Source organism: Brachyistius frenatus, unplaced genomic scaffold (assembly GCF_029030835.1).
Source record: "Brachyistius frenatus isolate BFR_SWC_R1_liver_20210118 unplaced genomic scaffold, ASM2903083v1 Contig_59, whole genome shotgun sequence".
Classification (NCBI taxonomy): Eukaryota; Metazoa; Chordata; class Actinopteri; family Embiotocidae; genus Brachyistius; species Brachyistius frenatus.
The window spans coordinates 1,359,077-1,374,297 of record NW_027210658.1 but is presented as its reverse complement, the minus strand read 5'-3'; the positions used below and the strand labels follow the sequence as shown (position 1 = coordinate 1,374,297).

At 44.1% G+C, this 15,221-nt stretch overlaps 1 protein-coding gene across 4 annotated transcripts in view; it reads right to left on the bottom strand.

Moving 5' to 3' along the window:
* Positions 1-15,221, bottom strand: part of epha7 (eph receptor A7) — an 88,580-nt gene that overhangs the window by 22,299 nt on the left and 51,060 nt on the right. For all 4 annotated transcript variants that reach the window (XM_069705822.1, XM_069705823.1, XM_069705824.1 and 1 more), the window contains exon 6: positions 446-570. In XM_069705822.1, the coding sequence (XP_069561923.1) occupies positions 446-570 (125 nt within the window). The remainder of the gene's footprint in view (positions 1-445; positions 571-15,221) is intronic.

The window sequence follows — 15,221 nt, the reverse complement described above, 5'->3', positions numbered from 1 at the left end:
CTGGCAGGACCGGCATCACAGCTCTGCTACCCTGCCTTTGATTCGCTGGGTTAAATCCGCTCCATTAAACCTGGCTGTAAAAAGCTGATGCGCTCAGACTTGAAACACGGCGAAGCAGCCGTGTAATCTGTGTGGAAGGAGGAAGGAGATAATGCTAACAGATTGCTCATTCTGGCAGTGTGGCAGCCATGTATTGTGTGTGTGCTAACATGTGCGTGGGGGCGACTGTGAAGGACTACAGCCTGATTAAAATCTTATGAGCATCTCATTCATTATTGCAATTATGAGACAAAGAAGGTACTTGCAGAATCTCATGAATTCCACTCACAGCAGCATGCAGACCAGAATGCAAAATGAAGAGTCGGCAAAAGGGGACGTGAGGCTGAGAGATGGAAAGGAAAGAGCTTCAGAGAGACGAAGACAAACAAATCTGCTGCAAACTCACTTTTTCGTAGTATTTGATTTCGTATTCGGTGATGACTCCGTTGGGTTGCTGGGGCTCCTGCCAGGAGAGCTGGATGCTGCGCTGCTGCACTTTCTCCTTGATGACCTCGCTGACCTGGGACGGAGCTGTTTAGAGAAGAACATGTCAATAAGTGGAGGGCAAACCCTCTCAGCACGCACAAGCATAAACTCGACTCCTCCTCCTGAGCTGATGAATATTCACGCGGACGCCTCCGAATGTTTACACCTCATGATCAAAATTTCAATTACAGTGCAAACAGCGGGAGGTGGCGTCATCCCGGCCCGTAGAAAACTGCAACATGTAGATTATGAATGACAATTTGGTTCAATTAATTCCAACATTTCCAGTGGAACAAGCAGCACTTAGTGTCCCTGATGACAGAGGAGCTGAGGAAGCCTCTTAGAGGGAGACGGGTGTACCTGTAACCTTCTGACACCCGTCTTATGCACACCAATTATCTCCATCTCTTTGCATGACTCATTCTGAGGGTCTGGGTGTCTGGATTAGATTTACTAAACAGTGAACACACACACACACACACACACACACACACACACACACACACACACACACACACACACACACACACACACACACACACACACACACACACACACACACACACACACAGGAGTGTGTAAAACAGTAGTGTATTAACAATAGTACCAACAAAAATAACAGACATAAATGGAACAAACAAAAACAAAAACAAGGCATGTCGGTCTTCTCTATTTTCTGGTGCGCTTGTATGTAAGCACGTTTTTTTGTGCATGTGTGCGTGTTCCTGTGAGGAATGAGCCGTGGGAGGACGAGGTGGTGGGTTGGATATAATAAAGAGACAATTTGGTGATATGTGCGACTGCGTTCGTGTTGGATGAGTCGGTGAGGATGTGGTTGTGGAAAAAACTCCCTTTCAACAGGAGGAAACCTCGGACACAGCTCAGAGGTGGACGGACGTCTGCAATTATTATGTACTGCTGCTGATTCTGAGCACCTGTGCTGTAGCACCAACTACTGCTGCTGTACTTGGATTTAAATGCTGCTAATAAGCTACTGCTGGTGCTCTAAAATACTGCTGACGCTGCTAGGACAGCTGCTGGAACTGCCACTACGACACGTCCATGTAGGATTATGTACAAACTAAAGAAAGCTGCGATGAAGAACCGTAGATCAAATGTTATTTAAAGACATGACAAAGGTCCCCGTGTCCACAATTAAGGCTTCCTTCATTGACTTTCAGACTAACATTTTTTTTGTTAATGTGATGAATGTAAGAGTATTAATTCTAAGTTCTGAGGAAAAACATGTGACTCTTCGAATGCACAAAGCTGCATTCAGACAGTTCAGCTGAAGATACCAAAACGCTTCATGAAGCTGAATGGAACTCTTCTATTGTTGACACAGTTTTTAATGTAATAAAAAAAAGTCTCCTGGTCTTTAATGAGTTTGAGGCTTGAAGCAGCGTGTTACAGTAGTTAGGAGCTCCACAGCTGCTGCTTCTGGAATATCTTCTGTTACCTTTACAGTGCATCATTATCATCGTCGTCTTGATTATAATCACCATCATTTCACAGCACTTTTCTTAAAGACCCCAGTGAGGGAAGAGATGGCAGGCTTTGTGGATTACTCAACCTCACCCCGAGGAGACGATGCTTTCAAAAATATGCTTACTGCAAATGTGCACTCTAAACTGCCCCAAAATCCTTTCTGTAAACATACTGTGAAATCTTGATGACTCACACCGCTCCTGGGGGCAAAATATATTAATTAACACGTCTTAGCGAGTTTGAAAAGCCGTCCTGGGGATGACTTGAACTCCGAGGTAAAAGCCACTTGTCAGACTTGGTGCTTTGATTTGTTTCCTGAGTCTCTGACAGATCAGCAGAGTGCTTTCACATGAAAAAAGAAAGCTGCTGAATGAAGAATTTACTCCGAAGTCAGAGATGCAAATACTTCAATGGCTCTGTAATCATACAAATTTAGTTCATCATCTCATTTGAAGCAACGTACAAATGATGACACAGATGAAGCAGCGGTTCGACATGTTCCACAACCTGAGAAGTGAACGGTGGAAACCTGGAGATTTATCTTCTACTCTTAAAAACAAAGATCTAGCTGCTCTGCGTGGACGAGCAGCAGCTCCGAAGTGTCTGCGCCGTGCTCGGTGACCCGGTGGGAGCGGACCTCTGTCGCCGTAATACAGCCTGACCCCCGATTGTTTTAAGATGACCCGCCACTAATCACTCCGGCTGGATTAAAACCTCATTAGGCCTCATCGGCATTCCTGACAGTAACGCGCACAACAGCGGACACCCGGGACCTTGTCAGAAACCTGCTGCTGTGACATGTCCCCTCATAATCCACCCAAAACAGAGGAACAATGTTTCCTTTCTCAGCGCCGTCGGCCGGTCAAAGGGACGATTGAGTTTTCACTCCCGAGTCACAACAAGCAGTTAGTGCAGCTTAACTTCATCCAATTTGGCTGCGTGCTCAACCGCCATCCAGACGGCGTCCTTGAAATACGGACTTCTCTCTTCACCAACATAATTCTGCTTCGGGTTTATGGGCGCTAAATGATGCTTCTTCACTGTGTTTACTGCTTTAATTTGACATTTGCTTTCAGCCCCTGCAGATGCTGTTTTATACACTGCATGTGGACGGAGAGAAGCTGCTTTAAGAGTTATATTTATATAGTCAGGAACTCTTTCTGTGCTTCTGACCACAACTCAAGAGACCTTTTACGATCCTTATTTTCTGACTAAATACAAGGGAGCATTGTTTTAAATATAAAAATAAATAACTAATGTTTCTGTGTTTTCGTTTGTCTATGATTTCTTTAGAAAACAAAATAGCCCACAAAATTGAATAAAAGATTGTCCAGCTGCTTCTTGCTGAAGGTCATAAAAACCTCTGAACCATAAAGTGTCTGGTGTATCTATGAATTCTGTCTGAAATCAATCAGCAAGTAGAAAACCAACAGGCTGATGATACAATCCAAATCTATGTTTTAATCTTCCAGCCGTCGAGAAATTATGTTGTAAACTTGTGTTTGTTCCCAAGTAATAAACTTGTTTTGGTCGTGTCTGCCTCTAACTTTGGCCATTAACTATTAACCATGTTTGACATGTTTTACATGTCTTCATCCAAAAAGGAGGATTACTTGCCAGAGGGAGAAACAAACAGTAGGGTTGAAATTGATGCAGAATAGGCTGATTCCAAAAAGATGAGATCCTACAATTCCCATGATGCAACTCGGTGGTATCTTCAGTTACACCAGATGGTTACATGCAGGCCTTTTGAATATCCTGACATATCCCTTACTTTCACGCGTTTTTTGGGTAATCTTCCCATCTTCACTTCCCATGATGCAACTTGCTAGTGTCTCAAGCTACCAACTATGGGACCCGATCAGTTTGGACATGGTGAAACATCCTGACTGACCAGTATGGCTGGTAAACCAGTACCAGGTCTCAAACTGTTGATCTCAGTATGGGGTAAACCAGGGGTGTCAAACATACAACCCGCGGGCCGAATCCGGCCCGCCAGGGGGTCCAGCTCGGCCCGCCAGATGACTTTGCTAAGTGTGAAAATTACAGAAAGACAAATTGCATTTCTATGAGAATATGGAGGTTTATGAGTACAAACGTTTTGTAATTTTTTTTTTTTTTATCGATCCAGTAATTGCTTCAAAAACAGCGTAAATGCGACGTCTGCTCCGGAGGCAATCTGCAGAGGAGAGCCAAGGCAGATAAACAGTGGGCTGATGTCTGAGTTTTTGCTCTTTATGTTTCTAGTTTATTGTAGAAAGACCTTAAAATAGGGTTTATCATCCAAAAACCTTCACCAATGATTTAAACATAGAGAAATATTGTCATTATGTATGCGTTATTATGCTATGATTTTACTGGTCTGGCCCACTTGAGATTAAAGTGGGCAGTATGTGGCCCCACACCAACATATCAAACATGAACAGGCAAATTTTGGTTCTTGCTGCATGGTTTCACGTGACCGCCGTGATATTATCCCCTCTCTCCTCCCTCTCTCCTCCCTCCTCCACGGGTGACAGAGAGCTGCATGGGGCCATGTGTTTCCTCAGGAAGCATGAGATCAGTGAACAGGACTCACAGCTAAAGGATGACCATCACAAGAAGGAGATTTTCAGAACGGAGAAGAAATTATCCATTTCTCAGGACGGTGAATCAGGACCACAGCTGAGAGATGATTTGAAGAAAAAGTGCTCCTCCGGCTCCGTCCGTCTCCCCCCTGAATCATCCAGGCGGCACTGCGTGACAGCCGTTAATGACTGACTTGATATCATGGAGGAGCAGTCAGCCTCTCTCAGACTTGCAGCCTACCTGCGGGGCTCAGCACGGCGGAAAATTGCGTAATTGTTCTGCTGCTCTTACAGAGCCTGTTTGGGAAGGCATTTGTGCATTCATTTTGCAATATTAGAAAAGGTGTTAGTGACCCCGAACAGCTTCTCCTGTAAAGCTAACTGATCCAGAAGCCAGTCGCTTCCATACTCTGCATTTATGAATACATTAGACAGTGCATTTTTTAATATCCTCCTCTCTGAGGCAGGAAGCAGAGCAGAGGTAGTTTATTACACAAGAGTCTTTCTCTGCCTCCCTGCTCGCCTTATGGACCGAACCGATGCTATAAACTCATATATTAATTACTGCTGTTTTGAGGATGTGCTGGCGTATCTCAACGCCTACGGCACCATCTGTGTTGAAGATTGCTGGTGTTTAACAGTGTTTAAAGGTTTGTAACAGGTTTTTAATTTGAACAGGAGATGACAACGTCTCCTGCAGAAAATAATCCAAATACAAAAAAAATCCTGTGGTTTCTGCAGAAACAAACATGGAGCACGTCTACCGAAATGAAACGAGCGCACATTTGGATACTTTTTTCCTTAGAAATGAAACTTTTTGTGCCGCAGATGAAACTTTGGTTAAAAGCAAATTTTACACTATTTTCAAGCTGAATATGTTTTTTTTTCCAATAATCTGTTAACATACTTAAAATCTGTGCTCTCCATCTTATCCAGTAGTTCACACATTGGCAGCTCCTGATGCATTAAACATACTGTACAGGTCCATTCAGTTTCCTCTTTCATCGCTGCAGAGCTGAATATTTACAGTTCAGGGGAGGCCAGTTATTAGTCTGAAGCCTTTTAACACATCATCTCCAGCAGCCTGTGAAACAAAAGCCTGGCGACAGTCGGGTCCCGGGCCGGGCTGACACTAACGAGGTATGACATAATCAAGATTACTTCTACTTGATGCTGCGGCTCCCATAACAGAGCAGAGCGTGACTGCTGTGAAACGTTGGCCGCTCAGGAGAAAGTGACATTTAAGGAGTGATCCCTGCACAGCACCCTGAACATGTTGATTACTCATTGTTGACACCAATAATTCTCCTTGAGAGGAATTCTGGACGTTCAGTTGAAGATGCAGTCTGGCTATTTGTTTACTGCAGTGACTCAGTGAAGCAGCGGTGTCTTGAGACTTTTAGTACTCAGTATTGGTCAAGCACCAAACATCCTGCTGTTTTCACAATGCAACTTAGTCGTGTTCTTAGTTAAACCAGGAGTCTAAAACTAAGCTGATGTGACTGAAGACATCCTGGTTTTTAGGGCTTTGCATTGAACAGGCTCCAAAACAATTTGTCCTCCATCTTCATAACTCAACAACACTTTAAACAGATTGCCTCAGCTGTTAAGTGCCCCGTTCGAAACTCAGGCTTTCTGTTAAAACTGTCGTCTCAGAGAACAAGCCCTGATAATCCTGATGACACCACCACGGGGTTATTTTCCCAGACTTGAAAAGTCTCGACAAAACCACTGCAGAGCCGTGCAGGATGAGTAAACCGACATCTCTGCGGCTGGAATTCTCTTTATGCTCAAAGCTACGAGCGTTCTGGTTAAATGTTGCTCACCGTGAAAACAAAGACGCGTTTCTGGCACAGAAAATTGCTTGCATGAGTTGAGGATTGTACGTAGGTTGTCAAAGGGAGACTGACTTTCCTGGTGGGGAGAGTCTGTCTCTCCCCGTGTGCACCATCCAATTTACATTTTAAGATTTCACCAGATTTCATGCCATCGATTTTTCCAGCAGGAATGTGTGTGTGTGTGTGTGTGTGTGTGTGTGTGTGTGTGTGTGTGTGTGTGTGTGTGTGTGTGTGTGTGTGTGTGTGTGTGTGTGTGTGTGTGTGTGTGTGTGTGTTCGGTGTGTGTAGGGTGATGTCATCCACCCCCGAATCCTCCCCACCTGACCGAGTGACACGAGCGTGCAGCTCATCTCTGAAGGCCGTTCAACACACCTGGAGGATACTTGAATGGAAAGAATTCCCTTCGGTAGCCGGAGCACGCTCAGTGAGTCGCAGAGTAAAGGATGGAGGACACTGATGGAGCCGGCTCTGAAGAATGTGAGGGGAAGTGTCAGAGTGGATGTGACACGTCTGCTGCTGGGCTGCAGAGCCGGCGTCTCCCCCCGGTGGCACCGAGACTCTGCACGGCATGGCGTCCCACCACCTGCTGACATGTCACCTCTCCTTAGACCCAAGCAGGCCGAAGGTGTCGCTCGGGGTGCCGACAACACTTCGCTATTTCATCCCTCTTTTAGCCTACAGTTTTGGTTTTCTGGCCAACAACCTGCACCTCCTACAATTATCTCTTTCAAAACCAAACCGACGCGGTGAAGTGCTCCAACACTTATTTTATTAAAATGAGGAAATTAAATGTCCAGTTTTCGTCACCTGATTAAAATTCATTAACATGTTTTGAATGTTTGAAGATATAAAGCATATCATTCAACAGAGCCAATAAAAACTAATGTTATGGTCAAATTTGTTATAATTACATTTGAGATGTATGAATTTATTCTTTAATTAATATTTTATCAACCTGAAGTCTTGCAATGATTTGCTGCCATTTGCGCAGTCAAAGTTACTGCAAACTCAACACTACCTCTATTATTTAAAATTAAAAGCCCTCTAGTAGCCCTCATATTTTACAATATCTTTTATTGTGAAACTTGTGCAGGAACATGTGCCCGAAGTTGAACAGTCACACTAACAGAAATCTCTTGATAAATGTATAAAATCAAAGCAATAGAAATATATACAATGTTATTATGACACTTATTTTTAGCTACTATACATCTATGGTTGACTGCCATCGTTCGTCTTATTTGATCTTAGTTTTATCTGTTTTTTATCTTGTTCATTGCTGCCGATCCTGAGTTGCCAACTGTTGTATTTTTATAATGACAATAAACTGACTTATGTCCTTATTACTGACTTGCCACCGTATGAACAGTGTTTACACCTTAGAAGCGAGCCATCCGTGCACACACACATCACAGGCACGCTCCGGTACTTCAACAAATATCACTCCACCCCCGCTTGTAGGTATCTGTCAACCGATCTGGCAAATATTCTAATTTTGGGAACCCAACGGTTCCTGTGGAGGTGCTCGCAGATACCCTTGAACCAAGCATGTTTGAAATTAGAGATTTAAAGAGCCCGGCAGAGGACAGAGCGCTGGCTGAATAACAATGTCATCAGAGGCAGGGACACCTTTAGTGACCACGCGGGAGGTCAAAGGCGCCTCCGTTTGAAAGCAATTAGCTGGGCCTGATGTGGAGGAGACCCGGCCGGGTCTTTCATGTTATATAGGCCTGACAGCTGCAGACGGTGATGGGATGGTTATTAACACACATCTGATGCAATGACCGCTGACAGCATATCACATACCCCCCCCCCCTTATATTTCCCAGTTTGAGGACCATATTTACATGAGTTCTGTGGATCAACAGACTGCCATCGACTCTAACTCTTTTCTCTTTTAAATGTGACAGAGGACTGATGGAGACATCCTCATCAAACGGTGTCGAGGTGTGTTTGGCCGTGAGCAGAGCACATTACACGTCAGAGAGATTTTCTCCACTTAATAGAATCCCTCCTTGAATTGTGCCTCCACTCCAGCAAGTAAATGTTTTTTTAGTGTGAGTCACCAAGTGCATCAGCCACACCTAACAGCTTAAGTACAGGCCTGTGTGCGACTGTGCAGCCAGGAATCACAATCACAGTGCAAGTCGGTGGGGAAATTGCATTCATGCCACACTGACATGCACACGCGAGGCGCACGGTGCATGATTGCTCCTCCAATGCCTCCTGACAGCAGTTCATTTTAACACACAGTGGTGCTCCATGCCGGTTGCTCTCACATAATATCAGAATGCTGTTCAGTAGTGTGAGAGATGCAGAAATCACTGGTCAGCTTTGTTACGTAATTGTCAGAGCAGCAGGGAACCCGCTTATCGAGGAAGCACTCAGCTTTCCCGGGTCAGTGTCGAAATTAGGGAGCAGCGCTGGCAGCCTATCATCACACGCTCTCAGCACACTTCCTGATTTCTTCACGTCAGCAAGAATTGGGTCCGCAGCAGCCGTATTTATTTTCCCCCATGTGGGGTTGAGAATAGAGTAATTTTGGCTCTATTGTGCTGCGGCCTAAATTTACATAATTGTATACCTGTGATGGTGAAATGATGGTGTTGTTCACACCGGGCTCTAAAACGCATTATGGGGTTATCCCTTCACAAATGGACGGGACTACACACACACACACACACACACACACACACACACACACACACACACACACACACACACACACACACACACACACACACACACACACACACACACACACACACACACACACACACACACACACATACAGGATACAAGGCTGATAGATTCACACACAAGAACAGTAATTTCCCTCTTCTTTGGATAATCAGAGTTTTACGGTGGTGTGTCGCGAACTGAACTGAGAATCAACATGAACTAATCCGTCTTCCTCTCTCACTGGCTAGCTGAGTAGATGTAGATGTATGTGCTGCATGCTGCAGAGTAACATAATTGTGATTTCCCAGCATGCCCGCTCCCCTTTGTAACCTTTGAGAATAAAACAACCAAATTAAAAAGGTGTAAGTGATTGGTACGTATTTCTTTGCATTTTTAATTATTCATTCATTTTTAAAATAATATTTTAATTTGTTACATTTCAATAAAGACATTAATATAGCCTTCATAAAACAGGCCGCTTGCTAAATACGCTCTCTGAATAAGGTTTGTGACCCAGCGGTGTCGTCATAGAACAGAGGCACCATGGATCCAGCCTCATGAAAACAGGATTATGGGAATTCATATGCAGGGAGGTTAAGGGGACTTTTATTGTAGCAGTAATATAGTATAATAGTATTTTTAGAACAACACCGGAGGGACTGTGCTGACAGCAGGAGGAGTGCTGAGCGACATTTTTGGGATTCAACATCTGTATAAACTTGTGAGCGGTCTCTTTGTGTCCAGTTGTTCTCCAGACTGTTGAGCTGACTCCTCCTCTTATTATGTATTCAACACCAACGTATTATACAACAGCACAACAGTAAATAACTCTAAATTTCGGTGCTTTCTATGGGGAGAGGCCGCCTTGGGCACCATTAGTGCACCAGGAGGGAAGGTGGTATATATACCCATCACAATCATTAGAGTGTGGAAAGTAACACTGAACAGACTATACGTCAAAAGCATCATCCTGATACCTTATGTGAGCCTCTGACTGCTTCGGCTGCGGTTGCCCTGGTGACAATAACGCCACGGAGCATGTCTGCCTGAGTGAACCTGGACATTAAAGGTAACCTACTGGCAGTTGGTTCTTATAATGACTTGAAAATATAATCCTGCCAGCGCTACCACCCAACAGGACAATCTTTTCCATCGCTTACACAAAACGGGATCCTCTTGTTGGGAGGGAAATTAGAAATATAGTTCCAGTGACAAAAGGCGAGGTATACATTTTCAATAAAATGTAAAAGTACTCATAATTATCCTACAGAGAAAGCCTTCTGGACTTGTCAGGATAATCTCACCAGACCCGAAGGCTCAGGAACACGGGACCAAATATAACAAGGCCAAATAAATCCTCTCCTCTTTGCCAATTGCAAATATATATTTCCTTCTTTTGCAGTTTCCCACACATAACATGAAATATAAGCAGTGAGGCACATTTTTAACAATTCCAGGTGTGAACTGCAATTTCCTGCTCTGCCTCCCAGAAACCAGGTCATGTTTTAGAAGGGCAGAATAATCAAGACGGCAAACAGCAGTGTGACTCAGAGAACAATGATATGGAACGTAAAGTGAAAGTGTGCTGCAGCTTGATTGTGCCAAACCCAAGTATCTACCACAGAACTGAAGCCGAGCCTCCTGACTGCATCACATCAGAAACGCTTGTTTGTAATAAATGTCTCAGGCTGCCACAAAAACGACATTTGTTGACGTAGCCTGGCAATCATAATTATCATGACAATACACAGCAGGCCAGCATGTGTGTTGGATGTGATGTGATGTGAGGCGGTGCGGAGGGGAGCTGGTTTCAGGGAGGTCGCTGGAAATAAATGACACGGTCTGAAACGGGAGGGAGAGCTCGGCCAGTCTGTAAATAATAAACCTGGGTTTTGTTCGCAGCCCGTTTTTCCATCTGAACCCACTTAATCAGAGTAAATCCCCAGAACCCGCCGGGCTGCATGATGTACAGCCTGATATCCTCGCTCTTAATTGCTGAATTTCCTGAGATCTGCAGAATTCATCGCCCAGACAGCCTGATGAAGTCATAAAAATATGCCACGCTCGTCCAAATCCCTTCTGTTGGTGAGCTGTGTTATAATGATGCTATCTAACTCCGGCTCAGCACACGGACTGTCGGAAGGAATCCACTGTGAAACCAACAGGCAGCGGCCAGATGAGGAATGAAAGCACTGGTACTTGTTCTAATGTACACAGTGGGCTGTGCTGATCCACTACGTCTGTGACCTTTCTGCTACGAGCCGCTGCGAGGCATGTCTTTCCAAACGCAGGACCGGCCTAAGCAGATATATGCGTTTGCATACACAGTGGCTTTATCGTTTATCTTGATAAAACAAAGACTGCGGAGTGAAAAGGCACAGAGCCGATTAGAGCCGGACCCGGCGCGGTGACTCAGGATATATACAGGAGCTGCTAAGCAGCCAAACGGCCTTACACCTCTTTGTGTTCCTTAAATGTCAAAGCGCAGCCTGAGGGCCGGCACCCCAATCTGAAACTCTGATTGGACATCTGAGCTCCACGGGGATTGATAAGTGATGTAATTCCCAGAATGCAGTGTGCTGCAGACTGAAGGCACACCGGGTTGCCGTCCTGAGGCGCTGCTATTATTTGGAGGTTGCAACCCCTACAGTCAGACTTATCTGTGGCTTCATACCGAGGCAGCTGCTCTCCTTCCCTTATCGTCTGATGTTTAGCATCCAACTTGAGAAATATTCAAATTTCAAATTAAAACCAGCGCTGCTCTTTAGCCGAACGTAGGGACATATGATCGCTGAAGGCTGGCATCATAAACATCCATTTATTATAGGAATACGTCTGTCATCAGGACGATGATCGTATTAATCAGTGCTCATATGCTCTTTAATCAGTCCTGGACCGAATCCATCTCCGGGAAATCTTATCCAGGGCCCCTCCAGCCGCCACTGTAATTTTGCACGGAGCTGTCTGGTCCAACACGCTGCTGATTGCCAGCAGATCCGAGCCGGGCCTGCAGTTCTCCGACACGCCGCACGGTTAAATCAGATCACAGCAGCGACACACACACACACACACACACACACACACGGCTGTGGACGGGTGGGGGAAGGGTGGAGGGGTGAAGGGGGCTCCCCAGGTCGCTGAGCATCTCCAGTCTGTCAACCAGTTCACTGCTCCACCAGATGAGGTGACACACACACACGCACGCACGCGCACGCACACACACACACACACACACACACACACTCGGTTTTGGTTGTTTCAGCACCGGGCTGCCGTTTTCATATTTCATTCTGCACAAAGACAGAAAACAATCAGCCGCACAGCAAGTGGGACAAATCTGTAAGAGTGCAAACGCACCTCATTGTCAGGGATCACCTCCATCTTTGAAAAGTGAAAATAAAGTAGTGGAGACGACTGCGACCAAAATAAAACACAAGCAGCTGTTCACCTCTTCAACATCACGAGCCGCGCGGTCGAACTTTGTTCAAACAAACCAACATTTAGAAGTTACATATCTCAGATTTCTCAATGATACCAAACATGCCAGTCTGCATGTCGGGAAATATGTTTAATATGACGCCGAGAATATTTCTATGTTTACGAAAAGGTCCGAGATAGACTGCATCACCAACCTTCTTGGTTTTAACTAATTTCAGAAACTTCACATTTCCTAAAACACAATATCCGTTATTATGAATAGGACCTTTCTTGTAGAGGGTTCAAACTATAGCGAACTCATATCCTGCTTCACGTCTTATACATTTGGGTGATATTGTGATAAAATTGTGCATACTGCAGTGTGTATTTTAGAATAAGATGCCATATAAAGCTGAAACAATAAGTAATTTAACCGATTAGTTAATGATAGTAGTCAAAATCTGGATTTTGAAGCCAATACACACAAATCACTGGCTCCAGCTTCGTTGTTTGTTTTTGTCATTTGGGATGTTGCTCAAATTTCAGGGACATTTGAACTATTTTCTAACTAAATTAATGAAGAAAATAATTGTTAGCTGTAGTATGTATGTATGCACTGTACTCACGAGGAAAGGGGGGCTACGTAGGATTTATTGCCCCCAGGACCCCTCAAGCAGGCCAATGCAGCCCAGAGCATGCACATATTATATAGTGTCATTTAATGCAATATAATACTGTCAGACAGTGACATTATTTGAACAGCCTGAAGAGGAAATAAAAGTGGACTCTAACTGATATCATCTCTAATGAAGCTCCTGACGTCTGTGATTCTAAAGTCTCTATTTTAAAACGACCTCATGCTGAAAGGTGTTAATGATCAGGTCACATTCACGCCAGCAGCTGTGAGGTATTTCCTCTTTTTAATAAATCCCACACTGATTCGGTACACGCCCGCCTCAAAGCTCCACCTAGCAACACCTCAACCTGTCAGAGAGGAGAAGCCGGATGTCCATAACGACCGTAGGTGGAAACTACGTTCCTCATTCTGATGCTCCCCGAGTCGGAGTCGAGCGAGTAAAAGCACCTGGTGATACGGGATAACACCGGAACGCCCAGCCAACTCAGCAACAGGCCTGTAATCAGGGGGCGGCCAGATGCTGGCAGCTGTGCTCGTGATGACTAACCCCCGGGCCAGGCGCTTCACACGGGCCTCCAGCCAAACCAGAGCAAAAAAAAAAAAAAAAAGAAGACTGACAAAAGCCTGGTGAGTGGCTGACTGCAGTTTCAGGGACCGTCTTTCTGCGTCTGTCATCAGCGGTGAGCTCCTCCGTCACTCAGCTGTCTGCTATGAGCTCACTTGATGTCTTCTTTATGCGCAGACAAAAAGCAAATGACAGGATGTGAAGGAAACCAGACGGCAGCGCACGAACGCTCTCGACTGGGTGTGTCGCTTCACGCTCGACAAAAACGCTCGGCGAGTAGATTCGTCGTGGAAGAGCAGCTCGCACAGCGACCTCCTGAGACACATATTTCCTTCTTTATGTTCTGTTAAGTTATGGAAGCAGCTAACTGATTATGATTAATGACCACTAAGCACAGAGAGAGACAGGCAGCGACTGTGAATACAGTGCGATTTAACAATATTTTTCATGCGTTTGAAACAATTTCAGAGTTGGTTTGCCACAACTCGCCGCGCGTAACAATCTGTTTAGATCAGATTCATAACTATGATTTATTATGAAGTGTCGTGCAAAAGCTTTTTTGTGCTGCTAAAAAGCTGCTGAGTCTAACAGGGGCTGATTATTCGCGTACTTGAGGACGACACCGGCTGACCTCGACCTCCGAACAGTCATCGACCCGAGTGGCGCTGAGTGATCGGCTGCGTGGAGACAAAGAAGCTCTCAGGCTGAACTCTGTCTGCTCTGCAAACACAGACTCACTGTCCTCGGCCGGGACGTTAGAAAGTTCACATGATCAGTCACTGTCAAGTGTATCTTCAAGCAGGTTGTATACTGTAGAGAAGCATACATACACTGTACAAACAGCATATTTCTACGACTTACACTTATATGTGTGCTGCACACCATGTACACAAATATTACATAGCTTTTGTTCATTTAAGTTTTTTTCTGCACAATTATTTTTTACTGTATGCACATATTTAAATATATTCATATTTAATAATAATATATTTATTTATAAATATAAATATATATTTATATGAATCACATAAACTGATACTCATAATACAAATCAATACCATAAATGTAAACTATCATAATCACGATACAATACACTTGTTTGACCGAGTTGCAATATTAATGTTTTATTATCAATAAAGTGTATTTCATGTATTTAATGTATAGCTTGTCTGTGTGTATTTATATATCTGTCCTTTTTTTTTTTTTTTTTTTTTTTTTTTTACATTTTCCTAAAATGACATTTTTTATTGGATTGCTACCTCTATCCTTGAGCTGCTGTGATGACTGATTTCCCTGCTGTGGGATTAATACAGCTTTGTCTTATCTTATCTTATAAAATCACTGATAATATTTCTTTAAGTTAATTTATTCCCTTCAAATCTAAAACGTATTTCAGTGTTTGCATCACATATATAAAACCGAGTGACCTACACTGACACCGACAAGTCTTTCTACGTGTAAACATACTTTTCACTGACTGTAAATATGAATATCCACGCAGT